The sequence below is a fragment of the Atheta coriaria genome, unplaced genomic scaffold, assembly GCF_025399875.1.
Source record: "Atheta coriaria isolate IRGN ID8LTWV9N9 unplaced genomic scaffold, Caltech_Dcor_3.1 hic_scaffold_16_pilon, whole genome shotgun sequence".
Classification (NCBI taxonomy): Eukaryota; Metazoa; Arthropoda; class Insecta; order Coleoptera; family Staphylinidae; genus Dalotia; species Dalotia coriaria.
In genome coordinates this window covers 496,780-513,746 of record NW_027045458.1, presented here as the reverse complement: position 1 = coordinate 513,746, position 16,967 = coordinate 496,780, and the positions used below count along the sequence as shown (strand labels likewise).

Sequence of the window (16,967 nt, the reverse complement as noted above, 5' to 3'; positions counted from 1 at the left end):
CATTGATAACGACTGATGTCACCTTGTAAATAAAATATAACCGTTGAAAGTAAAACAATTTTGAAGAAAATGCAAATGGATGACTTGTTAATGCGTTTATTGATTGGTTACCTAGCAACCATGAAAACAATTGAACTGCATGAACCCAACGCCGTTATGTTGTAACACGTAAAGGAAGAAGGTTCGCATGCTTACAATACTATCGTACCGGTTTGCCGAGCAAACGGGTAACACAGGTAGTCCCAAGACACCTCGAATGTTATATTTACTGCGTTGCAACTTTTATCATTTATCATGCGTTTATCATTTGTTTGTGTGCAAGCGAATTTGGTATAAACAGATGGACATTTTGAATAAACTGCACGTAACTGCATCTCGCGTGGGTGTTAGTGCAACGCGGCCGCCGTGGAATTCGTGATACCGATGCAGGTTTTCTCACAGACACGAATGTTTAACCTACCTGTGGCTTGCAGTCGTTCACAGGTGGGAATTCGTTGCGTCGATAGGCTCGTTCGCTAATCCACCCGGTGGCACTTTGCACATTTACACATACTTTGCATACGACACGAATCTGAATCGTAATTTCGTGCACGGCACAACCGACGAATGCAATTTGATAAGAGTTATTAAAAACACACACCGCGCGCGCACACCACACCACACACAACGGTAACGTTTTTTCAACGCGCACGCCGGTTCGGCTCACAAACTCGCAACGTGCACTCGACTGAACCGCTCTGCTCCCCCCTCCAATACAAGGTTAAACAAGCGAAGAGCGACACTGCGCGCCGGTTACAAAATGCAACTGGACGCGTTTGAATTGACAATGAGTTTTAAATATTCACGAAAACTAAAATATAATCGGTGTAAATGTGATTGAGGTCTAACATTTTGAAAGAAATATTTGTATTTATATGTTAAAATAGCTTTTAGCCTTCAATAAGTGAAAAAGAATGAAAAAAATATTCAAAACTACACCAATCAAATCAGCGTTGCTATGACAACGTCAAACAAACAGAAGAATACTACTCGTACAACCCGTATGCAATTTGCAAAATTGATTATTCTTCTAAATTTAAATTTTAATGAATAAATTCGCATAAATACAACATCAACCATGAAATTTTGTGTTTATATATTGATATGAATCCAAGTATTTCGCCGCGACAATTCAAATTATACTCACAAAACTTCAAATTGCAGATCACCGTTCGTTGGATTCTTCTTTCCGCATTTGCCGCAATCTCGCACTGTATATAATCAGTAATCACGAACTGCATGCGCACTCAAAATGTGTAATGAATGCCTGGCGCTGGCGTAACGTATCACATTTCGCCCAGAACACATTTCAAGAGCGTATTTAAATAGAATTTTGATAAGTCTCAAGAGCTGTAGCACGCACAGATTCATTTCCTTTTTGCTGGTGCTACGTAAAAATAGAACAAACTTCCATAATTTTTATCAAGAGAACTAAATTAACTCAAGTTCTCTCTCTCGTAAAAGTTGTTTATGAAATAAAACAGACGACGATAAGAAGAGAAACATAAACGTGCGCTGAGCGTACTGAAATTGGCGATTAGTTGCGAATTCTCTTCCAGTCCAAGGGACTGCAATAAAGGGGCGAAACGGGTGCTAAAAAACCGAGCTTTCAAGATCGTAATCGTAAAACAGCTCACCATGTTTAAACAAAATTCCACGGTATACGACCACCTTTCATTGCTCCACACCCTAAACGGAGAAAATAAAAAACGGAAAATCGTACCTGTTTGTTTCTAGGAGGATTTTTTCTTTCTCTCGATAAAAACGCTTATAACATTTAAGATTATAATTAATATATAATATAAATAGAGCACAGCAATAAATGTCACCTCTCACATAATCTTCGCTTCGGGATCGCAGACATCCTTAAATCTATTCTATACATTAAAGTCTGGTCCAAATAGTCTCTTTCTTCTATTGCTAACCACGTAGCCGCCGTCCATGAGGTCCGACCATTTTCTAATAAAAATACTATCAAAGAATAAAAGTGTTGAACTTATGCAGAGTTAAGAAGAGAAATCGTAGAAGAAGAAACAACAGTTGGTGTGTCATGTCGAGAATTACTTTTGATTCGCGTCAATGTGATCGGGTTTGAGTCCCTTGGAGAAACGCAGGAACATCTTCTGGTAGAGTGTCTCCAGTCCCTGCGCGTACTGTTTACAATCAAAGAGAGGCGATGACATGCGCGCTGTCCATACCTTGTGTCGCATTGCTTTCAAACTGTAAAATAAACAAAAATAAAAATAAGTGAAAAACTAAACAATAAAACAGGAGAGAAACACTCACTATTCTCGGTCTGTGCCCAATTTAATCGCAATTTCCTGATATTCTTTCCTCGATCTCGCTATCAGCTCGTGTGATCCAAGTGTGTGAAGTTGCGAAGCCGCCACCCGACTCGCTAAAGTCTCAGACGGTAGCGTCACGACCGGAGTCCCAGTCCACAGCACGTCCATGCTAGTCGTGTGCCCGTTGCACAGCGGTGTGTCCAAGCAAACGTCAGCCAACTGCCCGCGTCGCACGTGCTCCTCCTTCGCCGCTACATTACTAAACAAAATCCTGCCCGCCGGCAGGCCCAATTGCTGCGCCGTCGCCAGCAGATTTGGCTCACCTACAGCAGGGAAACGTAGCAACCACAGCACCGAGTTGGGCACCGCCTTCAAGATGTTCACCCACATGTGGAGCGTCACCGGATCGATTTTGTACAGCTGGTTAAAATTACAGTACACAATCGCGTCATCCGGCAAGCCATACTGTTTGCGTGTGGTGACGACAATACTCTGCGGTACTTCCTCGCCCGTCGCTGCTTTGTTATTCGTCTGCGTGGTGGCCAAACCATTCTGCACCACAACACCATTCAGGCTGGTCTCAATCTGCCCGGAAGCGATCATAGTCTCAATTTGTGTGGTTGTTGGCAACTCAGCTACTTTGAGACTAATCTCGACCGGTTTGTGAGCTTGCACCACCTCTTTGATCTCTTTTACCTGTGTGCTTTCGACAAGCGGAGATAAGTCAGTGGCGTTGATTATAGCTACATTATCGGCGACTCCGTTCGCAGACTTATCTGCGACAATAAGGCGCTCCTGAAGATGCGGGAACATCTGACGATGATCGCCAACAAAGTATGTGTAAGGCATATAGGCAAGCTTTTCACTGTACTGAGCCTGAAGCTCCAGAGGCGAAGTAATAGCGTCAGTGACAAGATAGTCCATAAAACTAGCGCCGCTCGTGCCTGGATAGCCCAGCCACATAACTTGTATCGGCGCGGGCCGTAAAGCAAAGATTTCATTTCGGGCGCCTTTGGTATAACCGTTCATGTTAACCAGCACGTGAATGCCGTCGGCGTGAATGCGATCCGCTGCCTTACCGTTGCATGGAATGGCCGATAAATCGATGAAGTGTTCTGCTTCGCGAGCGATTTTTGCTCGGAATGTGGTTCCGTCATCGGGGCTCAAAGCATAGCAAAACACTTCAACCATTGTCCTATCGTGTAAACCTATACAACGATGATAAAAACAATTAACAAAATCTTAAAATTTTGAAAAGAAAAATAAAACGTACCTGGAACAGATTGCATCAAATGTGAAGTCGGATGATTACCAAAGTCGCTGCTAACGTAGCCAATCTTCAAGCGACCCTTGATCTCCATCGAGAATTGAAACGGAGGCTTGTGCAACACGTGAATCTTCTCTAGGCACAAATTGGCGTGCCTGGCTGCAATTGCCTTGCGGAATTCGTGTGAGAGCGGATACAACATAGAGTGATGTGGATGCACCGACGGTAGACGGTTCTTCTCCAGCTGATCAGCCACAATGGCGACCAACTTCTTCATTCGAGAGTCATAGTCCGTCCAGTCACAGACAATCTGCAGGCAATGCGCCAGATTACAATACGCGTCCGGAAAATCAGGCTTCAGCTTCAACGCGGTGCGATAAGACTGAATCGCTTCGGGGATATTCCCGGAATCCTTGTGAATGCTCGCCAGGTTGCTGTGTGCATCGGCGAATGCCGGATTGATCTGAATAGCTCTGGAATAACATTGCAAAGCGCCCGCGACATCCTGCATCTCCTTGAGTGTGTTACCCATGTTGGAATAGGCATCAGCGAATGTTGGCTGGATGCGAATCGCCTCCTTGTAGTGCATGAGCGCTTCATTTAGCTTACCCTGCTGTTGCAACACCGATGCGAGATTACTATGTGCGGCGGCGAACTCTGGGAAGACCTCCAACGCCTTCAGATACAACCGTGTGGCTTCCTCAATATATCCCTGCTCGCGTTTGATGTTGGCGAGATTGTTGAGTGAGTCTGCATGTGATGGGCATAGACGTAGCGCTGTGTTGTAACATTCCTCAGCGTCCGCAACTTGACCCTTTTCCTTGAGCGCATTCGCCAGGTTGCAGTAAGCATCGGGGAAGTTGGGCTGCAGCTCAATGGCACGCCTATAGGTGTCGATCGCCAGGTCGATGAGGCCCTGCTCGTAGTAGACGCACGCGAGATTTCCGTGCACGACCGCATTATTCGGCGAGAGGTTCAGCGCGCGTAGATACGCCGCTACCGCTCTGAAATTGCAACAGAAAACCAAACGCGGTCAAAAAGAAATTTATGCAACAGGTTGAAGTAAAAACAAAATTATTTTCGCATAAACTGCGCGCACGTGTTTCCATTAATAAACCCACATATATGTATTATACAGAAAAGTGAAAAGTTTCAGTTTCTCAACCTTTTGAATTGACTGCGAATCCATGCACCGCATCCTTCAGGGGGTTTACCACCGCGACGAGCATCTTCATCCACACACTTTTCCGCGCGTATATCGATGACCGTGTACACGACGATGCATTGCAACTCCATGTCAGCCACGACGACAACATGTCCAAACACAAGTAAAAAAAAACGCACCCGCTCACAACTTATGCATAATTTCGCGGCGCGTGAAAAACTGCGCGACCAACAACCTCGACGACGCGCCACTCAATTTTGATGTGGAAACAAGGCGAATTGGGAAAGCGCGCCACATGTAATGTGTGTATTCCCGGCGCGCAATGACGCACACGTCAATTTCAATCGGCGGCAAAAGTTGCGTTTTCTACATTTTCTACTATTAAATCGCGAGATACTACTGCTCTCCCGTCGAGCGTAAACTAAATATTTAGTTTATGGTTCCGAGCGTTGGTGTTTATGTTCCCTTCCGTTTTTTGTTAATTTTATTATTGTCGTATACAGACTAAAATTATATAGATTGTATTTTTAAACATGTGAAAACATCATCGCGTGCCTTCGAACTGTGTCCAAACACAACATATTCTGTATGTCGTGACACATCCTAAGGTCATGAAAATTGTAAAAAATGTGCAAACATTTGTGCGGCCGCGGGAGTCAATGTTAATGTTAGAGAAAATAACTTTGTTTCGAGTTTCTAAGTTTTGGACGAAATACACGAATATTGAGTGAGGTTTTATTTTAGAGTTGCAGAGAGTATTTGAGGGACAAGAAGCACTAGGTGTCTACACTAGGCACTACGATAGCGGTAGAGAAGAGTACGACGAAGGGAAGAGAAAAGAGGCGTGCGGCGTGCGTCGGAGCGGCGGTTGGACTGAAACTGAATGGCAGCGTGCGGCTGCTGGTGGCGGGTGGATGATAGTGGTGGACGCGACGTGGCCGGGTCTCGGGGTGGCGTCGCCAGGGTAACCGGCAGAGGCTGCGCAATCCGCACTTTTCGCATCCCGCATGCCGCATCATCGGTTGGTGCATGACACACTTTAACGCCAAACGCCTCGCTGCTCCTATCGAGCGAAGCGTGCGTCCCGACGCAACATGGTTTGCAATGCGTGCGTGCACACGAGCCTAAAGTCAAAGCGCCTAGGCTTGCCTTGGGCAAGCACCAAGGTTACGTGCACGCCCCCTTTTCACCACAAATGCCTGCGAATTATTTAATTTTGTGCTTACAACTTTCCCGACCGTTCGGAAAAGTTTTAATTAGGCGCAAAACGTAGGTGAGCTGCACGCGAGCGGTAAATTATTTCAACAAGGCGCATAAAAATAGTATTTTTTATAATGTCAAACACGGCGTCAACGTCAGTGACAATCGATAGCATAATAATTCAACGATTGCGTGCAGAGCGTTAATAAACGAAATTCATTTCCGCGCTACCTTTTCCAATACAATTGCTAGTTGAGATTATTAGGGTAACTCGGTTGATTACCTTACCGATATGCTTTTAAAATGATGAAGCACAAAATTTTAAACAACTAACTTCACTGCACTATCGATTGCAATTGAAGAAAACACCAAACATGAACTAATAGTGTTCGACATGACGCAACACTAGTAAACCTTGAATGACGACATTTTGAGTCATCCTCAGAATAACTTACTAATAACACTCTTAAATGAGGCGTAATAGTAATTATAACGAAAACAGCAATACATACCGATCAAAAATCCGCGCCTCCTTGAGAACGTTGCCAAGATTGATGTAGGCGTCGAGAAAATTGGGATCCAAACCAACCGCCTTCTCAAAGTGATGAATCGCCAGCCAGATTTCACCCTGTGCATTGAACACGCACCCCAGATTGCTCCAGGCGACGGCGAAATCATTTCGCGTCTCGATCGCCTTCAAGTAACACGCCTAGAGAGACAGACAAGCTAGGAATTAATACGTGCGCAAGATACAGTCGCGGCATTCGCGCAAGCATCCACTTTTCGGGGGGCCATCTCCGTGTGTCAGTCATCATCATCAACATATCGCAAAGTCGCAGCGCGCTCGCGCCCAGCGAGACTACAAAAGAGGTATTTGGATGCGCGGCGGATGGAAAACTCGACGCATACGCAAGTATAAAACACAACACAGCAGCTGATCTACGCAATGCAGCAAAAACGCAACTTGCACTTTCAACTACGCATAGAGTTTACGCACGCAGAGATACGCATTCGCAATCGATTTGGCGCGTCAAAGAGACGAAAAATTCTCAAAACAGGGAGTGTGTGTATATTATGGTGTGTATATATTAATTGATTTGGTTAGCAATAACAAACACGCTACGCCAGCGCGAGAGTGGCCCCACCTCTCTCTCGATTACCTAAAAACAACAATCGCTTGCCGCTATAAAGATAGAAAATAAATACCCCTTAGAGAATGTGCTCATCGCCTGCGTACATTACCTGTATTTAAAGCGCTTGTTTACCAGGCTTCGAAGTGTTTACAAACGCAGTGCGCCACAACTGATGCCACAAACCTGTGTTATTGTACAGCAATAGTAATACCATCATTAGATTAATACTGTCGTTTCGAGAAAACACACACACGGCATGTATAATAACATTTCGATCGTTCGAATCAAACAGATTTATCACCAAATTTTAACGCAAATATCATCTGAAAACATAAACGCCCCATTTGATTACTGACAGCCGGATTTCCACGTGTGATAAGGTGATAATCCTGATTTGAACAAATGTTAATCGATTATAAAGGGGGGCTTTGGATTCACAGGATTCATGTAAATTTACACTTTTTTAAAAAGACAAACATACACGAATCGATAACAAACAGAATAAGTTAAAAAAACAAAACAACTTTTGTTTCGATTCGTCTAAATTTGTATTTTTAACACATGGATACGTTGATTCCTTCAATAAAAAAATATAATCATTAGTATGATGAACCTAACGCAAGTGTCTCGCCATGCCTGATAATTTCATATCATGATCATATTTGCAATGAAAAAACAAATTACGCTTTCGCTGTATTTGTCCTACCAATGAGAATAACACACCCACTATGATTAAATACGTTATTTATGTGCGATATTCTTATTGCTAAGACAAAAAGTAAACAAAAATAAACCGTTTACGCTCAGGACAAAATAAAAAACGCCTACGTATAGTACGCCAAGATCGAGCCATCGGAAACTTTCTACCTTCTACGCTCGACGAATACCAACTCTGTATGCCCAAAAGTCGCAGCGCTTGCGACCCGGTTGGCGTTCGAAGATTTGTCGCAATTTAGTAATGCGCTTGCTACGCCAAAGCGCTCAATGAAACCATCAGCCATCTTTAAATGCAACACTGTCTTCAAACAAGCGCAGTGTAAATTGTAATTATACTCTTGCGTAAGGTATATGTTTATATCGACATTGCATTTTGGTGGCCTTTTATATTACTGAATTAAAAAATAAACAATTGATTATTTTCTAGTTTTGATGTTGAAAAATGTATAAACTAAGTTTTTGCACCAAATGCAATGTCGACAACAATGTAATGAGAGGATGGAACGAGAGGAAATTCAAACTATTTCGTTTTGACCTACCTTGGCTTCGTCTAAGCGTCCTAACGCTTTAAGAAGATTACCCAGGTCACTGCGCACGCAGTAAAGATCCTGCAATGCAAAAACGAATTATAAATTTGCACACAAATATATTGAACATAGTTAAACTTACTGGATTATATTGTAGTGCAGTAATATATGCTTGCACAGCCTGCTCCATGTCGCCAGCTGCAACTAACGCCGCCGCCAAGTTGATATATCCATCAATGAAGTCAGGTTTCAAGCGGACAGCGTGTTTGTAATTCGCGAGAGCGTCGGGAAGCTGTCCTTGTTCCTTATATACATTTCCAAGATTACTGAGGGCAAAGAAATAACAAAGTTAACAAAATGGATGATTTATTTCACACTTAAATTTACCTATATGCTTCAGCAAGAAGCGGATTCTGTTTAATAGCCAGTGTGCTGAAATGTGCTGATTTTTCAAGGCGTCTGCATTGAAAGTGAATACTGGAGAGCAGCAACAACACTCCTGTGTTGGTTGAGTCCTGCCTCCACAACTGCATACAATGCCGCTCGCCGTTCTCGTAGTCACCAGCCTGATATTCTCTATGTGCCAACTCAAGGAGCCCTAAACAAAACAAAATAAGTTAATGAAAAACATTTAATATTGTGACTCCATTTTGATATAAATTACAATTCGAAGAGATGAACCGATAATGCACTCCCGGAACCAAGGTAAAAGGTTTGGCATGCATTCTGAGTGTCATCGTAACAATGAAATCAAACAACAAACTTACCTAGTGACGTCAGTTGCGGTGCTTCGTTCATTTTTATGATCACTTGATTTGTCGGCGTGCCGTGCGATTGATTGTTGATACCTTGCGTCTGCATGACGAACATGGAAAACGTAACTCACTCGTAAATCGCGTCACCCTATCTATATACTTAAACACAATCGATTGTCTTATTCTCGCGTCACACTGCAGTAACAGTTCTTTCCGAAGAAATAACAAAGCACTGCGTACGAATTGCGCATGCAATTCTTGTAATGGTGTTGTCGTGTTAAGAGCGCAAAAAAATATGGCGTACGGCTAGTGATCTGCTCCGGAACCAAACTGCTGCATATGCGCAGGCGCAGTACATCGACTTGTGCCATGTTGCATTACAACCTGTGTTGATTGGTCAAATACGTAGAACGCGCAGCTGGCATTCGAATGCCCTTGAAGCGGAATTTTCCATTGCTAGCGTTCAAAACGCGTTAAAATATCACTAGAGAAACACATCCGTGTGGAAATTTCAATATTTGTATGGAAGGAAAGTTTTACTCGCGTCTACAATTACTACTACTTTTATTATCCTTCAATTGTTTAATTAACATCGTTAAACTGTTGACACACGGTGTCATTTGAGAAAAGAAAGTTAACAACGCGTTATAATCCAGTTATCTATTAATTAATCGAAATAAAAATGTTTGACTTATCATTAAAGTCTCGTTTTTTGCCATATCGAGTAATTTCCTAATGATCAGATAGAAACATGACTAACTTTTGATTCTATAGCATCCGTTGGTTAACAACGTGCGACCACAATCGATTGTGTTTTCTTTGACGCTTCGAAGTTAGTAAATGTAGCGAAATGTTCATTACCTTCGGTTAATTTAGTTTTCTCGGCTATTCTGGGCAAATTGTTCACTTAATTAAGCGCACAAGGAGTCAACACTAGTAGAAATTACCATTAAGATCATAGTAACGGCTTACCGCACGCAAAGGCGGTTGCTACGTTATGTGCCCAAAACTGCAACAATGACAGCGCAATAAACAAATCGATAGATCAAATAGAGACAGAGCTAAACAGAGCAAACCGGAGCTAACAATTGGCGACATACGCGAATCGTGTTATTTTGGCACGTTGCCATTTTATAAATGCGCGATTTTCAACAAATTTAAAAGTTGGCAGGACCAACAAGCAAAAAACAAATATAATAGTGAATGACCGTCAGACGGTGAATTTGATAAAGATCATGATAAGGCAAGAGTGTAATGGTGGCGGTGAAGATGGAGCAGGTGCAGGAAGTGAGGTTGAAGCAGACATGGAAAGACTTGCGCAGGATCGTAAGTTCTGTCGGCCTGCAAACCAGCGGCTATGCCTATATGTATAGTATAATTGGTGGACATCTTGGTTCTCGTCTGACTCGCGGCCCCTTTTTTTAAACTCTGCCGATCTCGACGTAGACACGCGAAGCCACGATCGTCACGTTGTTCCCCCACACAACATATCGACGATACTCTGCGTGGTTTCCTGTGGTGTCGGCACGCCACACTCGTTCATTTCGTTCGCGTCCAGCCACGCTAGTTTATGCTCATTTCCTTCTTGACGGTTTTTTTCTTAGTTTCTCGCGGAATCAGAGCCATGTCGGGTAACAGCGAACGCACCTTCATCATGATCAAGCCTGACGGCGTCCACCGTGGACTCGTCGGCAAAATCGTCCAGCGTTTCGAAGAAAAAGGCTTCAAACTCGTCTCCATGAAGTTCATGTGGGTAAGTAAAACTTCCACATATTTTACATGCGATTTTTAATTATTTTTTATTTAAATCTCTTAGGCGTCTGATGACCTCCTCGCCAAGCACTACGCTGATCTCTCCAGCAAGCCATTCTTCGGCGGTCTGGTTAAATACATGAGCAGCGGACCCATCGTCCCAATGGTCTGGGAAGGTCTTAATGTTGTGAAGACCGGCCGTGTGATGCTCGGCGCCACCAACCCCGCTGACAGTGCCCCCGGCACCATCCGTGGAGATTACTGCGTGCAAGTTGGACGCAACATCTGCCACGGTTCCGACTCTGTCGAGTCCGCCCAGAAGGAGATCAATCTCTGGTTCACAGAGAAGGAGCAGATTGGCTGGACCCCAGCTCAGAAGGAGTGGGTTTATGAGGATTAGAGAGGATGCATTTTGTTGTGATCTTAAAGAACATGCATTTTAAAACGCGTAAATTATTCCCAATGATGTGTAAAGAGATATCAAATGTGCTGTACTTGTACTTTGTAATGTTAGGAACCAATGAAGTGTGCACTCAATTGCAAATAAAACATTGTTACACTTGATTTGCCGGTTTTTATAGTTATTGAACCTTAATTTCAGCACGTGTTCTGTCGAGGATATGCAGCATTATATAATTAGCCGGTTTTAAGCTCAGAAAAGTTAAATTTAGGGAAAAAGTCAGAAACTTGCCGTATGTTCTTGTTTAGTTCGCTTTTACACCACAGCGGCGGTAGTTCCCGGCACATGCGTTGGCATAAAATACAAAGTTATGAATCATTTAGGAATAATCGAAATTACTGTTTTAGTTCGATATGAAATGACCCGAAGTGAGGATTAATACGAGAAAATGTAACCAATACCAAGAAAGATAAACTTCATTAATGTACAAGTTTATGTTGTATAATTTGATTGCAACTTTCACCATCATGGCGCTACTTGTTACGCTACAAAAACACCAACTGATTCAAAACATCTGGGCAAATTATTCTTTCAAAGTAATATACAAGATAAATATAATCTTGTATAAAAGATACTTACTAACAAATAAAATTTCTAGTAATAAAATGAACAATTATACATACGTTATTACGCAGAAAATAAATAATAGTTACAGAAATAATTTAGTACACTTGCTTTATTGACATCTGCGACGATCTAACCTGCAACTGAATGTTTTGACGTTTACCGAACTCATGATGAACTCCACTTAGCACTTGAATAACAAACAGTTAAAGCCAATTTGTATTCCATGTCCTTCACACACAACTCTCTTATCTCCCTACGAACAAACGAAAATATGCAGTAACTGAAGTGATAATGTGATAACGCCGCAAGTGAAAAAAATGGCGGCAATAAATCAAGAAATGTTCAGAAAGTTTAAGCAACTTTCCACCAGACAAGATGCAGATGGCACAGAGGTACAATTCTATTTTAATTAATAATAAATTCAGTAAATAAAAATGATTATTGTAGGTGGAAGTGCGTGAAGATGAGGAACAGGGAGTCAAACTACAGGAGATTATTGATATTCTTGTTGCTGCTGGATATTTTCGTGCCAGAATCAAAGGTTTATCACCTTTTGATAAAGTTGTGGGTGGAATGACTTGGTGTATAGAGTCTTGCAATGTTGATGTGGATGTGGATTTATTATTTCAAGAGAATTCAACTATTGGCCAAAAAATGTAAGATTAATCATCGATTTCAGCAAAACTTACATTAATTAAATATTTTTAGAGCTTTAACTGAGAAAATAGTGGCCGTCCTGCCGAAACTCAAATGTCCGCATGCGATTGAACCGCATCAGATCCAGGGATTAGATTTTATCCACATATTTCCAGTGATACAATGGCTTGTCAAGCGTTCGATGGAGTATCGTCAGGAGCGCGCTGCGTTTGTACACTCGTACGCCATTAATCAGTACCATAAGGCTTTTGCGCCCCCAAACAAGCAGCCAACGGGCAAAACCGAACAAATTATGTGCAATATAAATAGTATCAACGAAGTGTACCGGCCCCGGCGGTGTTTTAAGCGTAAGACAGGTCCACCAGCTGACTTTTCATCACAAGTGCAGGTGACACTGTTGGAATATGGCATGAGGGGTAAGATGACTGCATCAAAGAGCACGGAAAGTGAAGAGGTTGAGGAACAGGAGAGTAACGAGGTAAAAATATCGCTTTCGTGTGAGATTGCAGTGTGTTATCGTTGTGCTTATAATTTTTGTTGTGTTTTCTTAGCAAATTGATCGTATTTTAAATGTCATGGCTGAAATATCCGACGCTGTAAGTGTTTTTCTATTATTTTAATTATTTTTGTGTGCTGCGTTGTAAAATATATTAAACTTTATTGATTTTATTACTTTTAAATTTAATTCCAATAGGATACTGTGTTATATGACGAGTTAAATCTCGAAGACCGTGAAAAGTTAGCGAAGCACTACATGGCACTGCACAGCGAATTACAAGATGGCGGATTAAAGTCACGCGAAATGGAAAAACTTCTCGTACTGCAGAAACAAAACGAGTTGATATCAGATCATTGCCGTAAACTAGAAGGTGATAAAGCTAGTATTTCCGCTAATATCAAGCAAGCCAATGAGGAACTGCAAGAGATTAAAACTAGATTAGAAGAAACACGTAAATCTTTGAAGGAAATCGAAGAAGCGACGGATGAGACTGCTGATAATGTGAAGGAAGTCGAGGATCTTGTGATACTCAATGATAATTTACGCACACAGGAGTTACAGTTCCGTGAACATTGCAAAAAGGAATTGTCTAGTTTACATGTTTTAATTGAAGAGACGAAAAAGGCGAAAACGCCCGTAGTGAATGATGAATTAAACGAACAGGAAGTGAAGGAAGCCGGACAACGCTTGAAAGCAGTTAGATTGCAATTGGCTAAGAAAAATAGAACGATTGTTAGCTTACAGCGACAATTGGATGACGTACCGAGTCGTGCTGAATTAGCGCAGTATCAACGCAGGTTTTTAGAACTATATAATCAAGGTATATATTATTTTACTGGATGTGAGTTATAAAACTAACTAAAATATGAATTTTTAGTTGCCTCCAAACATAAAGAAACCAAACAATATTATACTCTCTACAATACGCTGGAGGATACCCGACGGTATATGAAAACGGAGATTTCTTTACTAAACTCAATATCCGATAGCTATCCAACGTAAGTTTTGTGTTTATTCTAATAATTTATTAACCTAACAATATTATACACTGCAGTGCAATGCAAACATCGGCAGGGAAAGAAGAATTCTTAAAGCAATTTGAGTCTATCATCGAGAATGTGAAATCATCGCGTGCTAAAGTGGATAAGCGGCTGAATGAAGAACGAAGAAGACGCGATCAGTTGACGTACAAGATGCAAGCGCTCACTGATCTACAACGTAAATATGCAGCCGCCGTCAAGCAACTGAGCATTGAGTGCAGGAAACATGAGAATTTTGCTCAATGAACTAAAGGTAACCAAATATATATGCTTTTTTGCACACATAAAGTATTTTGTATAAAGATTTTTTGTAACTCATGTGAAATGTCGATCGGTGTGCACATTTGTATGACATGCTAATGAATGAATTGTTGTTGAAAATATTATGAAATATACTGAAACGAATTAAAGAAAAAATGAAAATATTTCTCTGGTTGTGAAAGATTGGTTAAAATTTCACATTTCTTGTTTCTGGTTGTTAATTCTACGCGAGAGGGAATTTTACAGTAATTTATTTCAATTAAATTGGTTTCTATAATACATACTTGTATACAGTTACAGGGGGATAAGATTTGATGTGGGGGAGTAGTTTTGATTTCATATTTTCATTATGTACGTTTCACATTGATTGTTCCATTTTGTTACACAGACTTATTTGGAAATTTCGTTTCATTTTCGAATAATTTCGCTATAATTACTGCATTATTATGTAATATATAAAATGATATATTCACAATAGAGTATGTCTTGTGTGTGTGTGTATGTGTTGTGTGTGGAAAAATCTTGAAAATGTCGAAAGGTATATCCGTCCAAAGTTTTATTATTTTGCGGTTTTAATGAACAATAACGGTCTGAAACTTGTTTCTCGCCGTTATACTTATAGATTAATAAATTCCCTCAAACAAAACGCTAATAGAATATATCCATGTAAATTCACAGGTTTTTTCTTTTCATCATTTTTGGTATAAAATTTATCGATTCATGATTTTCTTTTTGCTTTTAGTTTCGTTTAATTTTGATTCATTAGATGAACGCAGTTAGTAATCAGTGTATAATTTGCAATAACTGTTAACAAATGATTTCATTATCTCATAATTTATCATATTTATATGTATGTACTTTAATTACAAAGTGTTTTTACCCTCATTTAGTTAAACGCTAAACTTGAATACTGGTGTATTGTACGCTTCGCCCCTTTGTTTAAAAAAACATTCGTTTGATTTCATATCTTAAGTGGTAAGAAGTCTTAATAGTCTATGTTTGAGTTTGATGAGTTTCCAGTTTTTTGATATCATTCAGTTTTGGCATGCGGTTTCGTTAGTTTTGTTTTGTAGATTAGTTTGGCGGATTGCGGGGGCGTGTGTACGCGCATTAAACAGCGATGGAGTAGTCGGTCGCCTGGCCGGAGCTGCTCGGTCGTGACCACAGCGAGCTGCGCAAGCCGAGCTTGAGCTTCTTCAGCGTGTCGATGTCGCACTCGGCCTCGCTCAGCTCGGGCCGGTCGGGCGTGTGCTGCTGCTGTTGCTGTTGCTGCTCGGGGCCGAAGGCCGTCTCGGCGACCGAGAGCACCGGCAGCATGTGGCGTTGCGAGCCGGCACGCTGCTGCAGCCACCTGGAATGCACGTGCTTTCATTTTGGTACACGTTATTTTTGGGCAGCGAGTACCTCGCGCGGCCTCGCCGCGGCAGCGATTTCTGCTCGGACATCGGAGAGATGTCCGACGACGTGCTGGACTGCGCGCCGTGATAGATGAAATCTAGAAATACGCTGTATTTGAGACATGACGGCATTTGCTCTGCCGTCAGCTACGAAACGGGCCGAAAAAAACGCAACGCAACCAAATCATATCGCACTCTTGAACTCAACAGAAAACTGTGCAAGTAAATAAATAGGCAAGCTAGAAGGATCAATTTCCAGATTTCACATTACTAACTAAAATAAAAGATACGTGATATTACATTTAAAGCAAACGAAAAGAAATGGAGCCATTGACGAATAATAAAACCACATACTGTGCTTATGTTTCAAGTCCAAGTGATTAGAGGATTCTGTCCTGCTGCTTGTGAGTTGATCCGGATCAGACTCGCTTTCATCACTGTCCACGTCCGTTTTCCGGTTCGCCCGTCGACGGCCATGGCCTTTGGAGCTTTGATATTTTTGCTAAAATATTAAAACAATGCATATAATTAACACCCAGTGCGAATTTCAATAAATCAATAACTCACGATGTTGTAGTACGGTGAGTTGCGTTGCACTGACGACGCTGGGGGCGGCGAAGCGCAGCCCTCGGTCATAGCGTGCTCGTGATACATGAAGCTATGCAGCATTGTATTCTGTGGCAGCGTACTCGGCTCTGTCAGCTGGAATGTTGCGTACGGCGAGATGTCCTCGGATGTTTCTACAAATTTATTGTACAAATTAGGACAATGTAGATATCCTAAAACACAACACCAATCAGCAGGCAATATATACAAATCTGTTGAAGAAAATGCAACATATTTAAATTATATTTACGATTATTTACAAAGGGATTAATGTAGTAAAGTGTACCTGGAATTTTTTCTCCGGCCTGCAGAGCGACTTTATGTATGGTGGCGTAATAGCGTTCGCGTTGCGCCTCCGCGTTGTGCTGATTATCTAATTGTTCTTTGGCAGCTTCATTTTGGCCTGCGAGCAAATTATTCATGTGCATAAATGAATACAAACCAGCCTAAATCGTCACTTACGATGTCGCAGGCAGGCGACGGTTGTGGCGGCCGAAAGGATGATCAAAACCACGACGATTATCAACGGCACAAACACTTTCGCATCGGCGTAGAAAGCGATGGCGTCGTGACCTTGTTGCATGAGATCCGGAGGAGGTATTTCTGAAAACACATTTATATAAATTACATTTAACCATGA

The 16,967-nt window shown here is 41.7% G+C and overlaps 4 protein-coding genes across 6 annotated transcripts in view; 2 read left to right on the top strand and 2 right to left on the bottom strand.

The window, feature by feature from the left end:
- Positions 1-1,807: 1,807 nt before the first annotated feature.
- LOC135802294 (UDP-N-acetylglucosamine--peptide N-acetylglucosaminyltransferase 110 kDa subunit-like) lies at positions 1,808-10,109 on the bottom strand. 2 transcript variants are annotated; one of them, XM_065315856.1, is made up of 9 exons: positions 9,950-10,109; positions 9,101-9,188; positions 8,721-8,931; positions 8,476-8,659; positions 8,346-8,414; positions 6,469-6,665; positions 3,598-4,595; positions 2,326-3,532; positions 1,808-2,259 (listed from the first exon to the last, which is right to left on the bottom strand). In XM_065315856.1, the coding sequence occupies exons 2-9, from the start codon at positions 9,129-9,131 to the stop codon at positions 2,100-2,102; spliced, it is 3,057 nt and encodes a 1,018-aa protein (XP_065171928.1). In that variant the 5' UTR covers positions 9,132-9,188; positions 9,950-10,109; the 3' UTR covers positions 1,808-2,099. The 2 variants fall into 2 exon arrangements, with proteins under 2 accessions (XP_065171928.1, XP_065171927.1); XM_065315855.1 differs by lacking the exon at positions 9,950-10,109 and having other exon boundaries at positions 9,101-9,395.
- A 387-nt stretch (positions 10,110-10,496) lies between these two features.
- LOC135802305 (nucleoside diphosphate kinase-like) lies at positions 10,497-11,404 on the top strand. Its single transcript, XM_065315871.1, has 2 exons — positions 10,497-10,841; positions 10,905-11,404. Exons 1-2 carry the CDS (start codon positions 10,659-10,661, stop codon positions 11,238-11,240), a joined length of 519 nt encoding a protein of 172 aa, XP_065171943.1. The 5' UTR covers positions 10,497-10,658; the 3' UTR covers positions 11,241-11,404.
- A 437-nt stretch (positions 11,405-11,841) lies between these two features.
- On the top strand, positions 11,842-14,488 carry LOC135802299 (coiled-coil domain-containing protein 93-like). 2 transcript variants are annotated; one of them, XM_065315862.1, is made up of 7 exons: positions 11,843-12,259; positions 12,315-12,523; positions 12,576-13,002; positions 13,076-13,120; positions 13,219-13,843; positions 13,901-14,021; positions 14,078-14,488. In XM_065315862.1, exons 1-7 carry the CDS (start codon positions 12,185-12,187, stop codon positions 14,307-14,309), a joined length of 1,734 nt encoding a protein of 577 aa, XP_065171934.1. In that variant the 5' UTR covers positions 11,843-12,184; the 3' UTR covers positions 14,310-14,488. The 2 variants fall into 2 exon arrangements, with proteins under 2 accessions (XP_065171936.1, XP_065171934.1); XM_065315864.1 differs by lacking the exon at positions 13,076-13,120 and having other exon boundaries at positions 11,842-12,259.
- Positions 14,489-14,558: 70 nt separating this feature from the next.
- LOC135802292 (cell adhesion molecule Dscam2-like) overlaps positions 14,559-16,967 on the bottom strand; it is a 43,524-nt gene continuing 41,115 nt past the window's right edge. Inside the window, exons 17-22 of the mRNA XM_065315847.1 lie at positions 16,790-16,930; positions 16,614-16,730; positions 16,289-16,461; positions 16,076-16,223; positions 15,729-15,819; positions 14,559-15,675 (exon numbers count right to left, since the gene is read on the bottom strand). Coding sequence (XP_065171919.1) covers positions 15,435-15,675; positions 15,729-15,819; positions 16,076-16,223; positions 16,289-16,461; positions 16,614-16,730; positions 16,790-16,930 — 911 coding nt within the window. The 3' untranslated portion in view covers positions 14,559-15,434. The remainder of the gene's footprint in view (positions 15,676-15,728; positions 15,820-16,075; positions 16,224-16,288; positions 16,462-16,613; positions 16,731-16,789; positions 16,931-16,967) is intronic.

Coding starts and splice junctions, on each gene's coding strand:
- LOC135802294 (XM_065315855.1), bottom strand. CDS start 9,203: ATGTTCGTCATGCAGACGCAAGGTATCAACAATCAATCGCACGGCACG. Junction 4,596..6,468: donor GAGGCGCGGATTTTTGATCG/GTATGTATTGCT, acceptor TTGCAATTTCAG/AGCGGTAGCGGCGTATCTAC. Junction 2,260..2,325: donor TTGGGCACAGACCGAGAATA/GTGAGTGTTTCT, acceptor TTTATTTTACAG/TTTGAAAGCAATGCGACACA.
- LOC135802305 (XM_065315871.1), top strand. CDS start 10,659: ATGCTCATTTCCTTCTTGACGGTTTTTTTCTTAGTTTCTCGCGGAATC. Junction 10,842..10,904: donor TCTCCATGAAGTTCATGTGG/GTAAGTAAAACT, acceptor TAAATCTCTTAG/GCGTCTGATGACCTCCTCGC.
- LOC135802299 (XM_065315862.1), top strand. CDS start 12,185: ATGGCGGCAATAAATCAAGAAATGTTCAGAAAGTTTAAGCAACTTTCC. Junction 12,260..12,314: donor AAGATGCAGATGGCACAGAG/GTACAATTCTAT, acceptor TGATTATTGTAG/GTGGAAGTGCGTGAAGATGA. Junction 14,022..14,077: donor ATATCCGATAGCTATCCAAC/GTAAGTTTTGTG, acceptor TATACACTGCAG/TGCAATGCAAACATCGGCAG.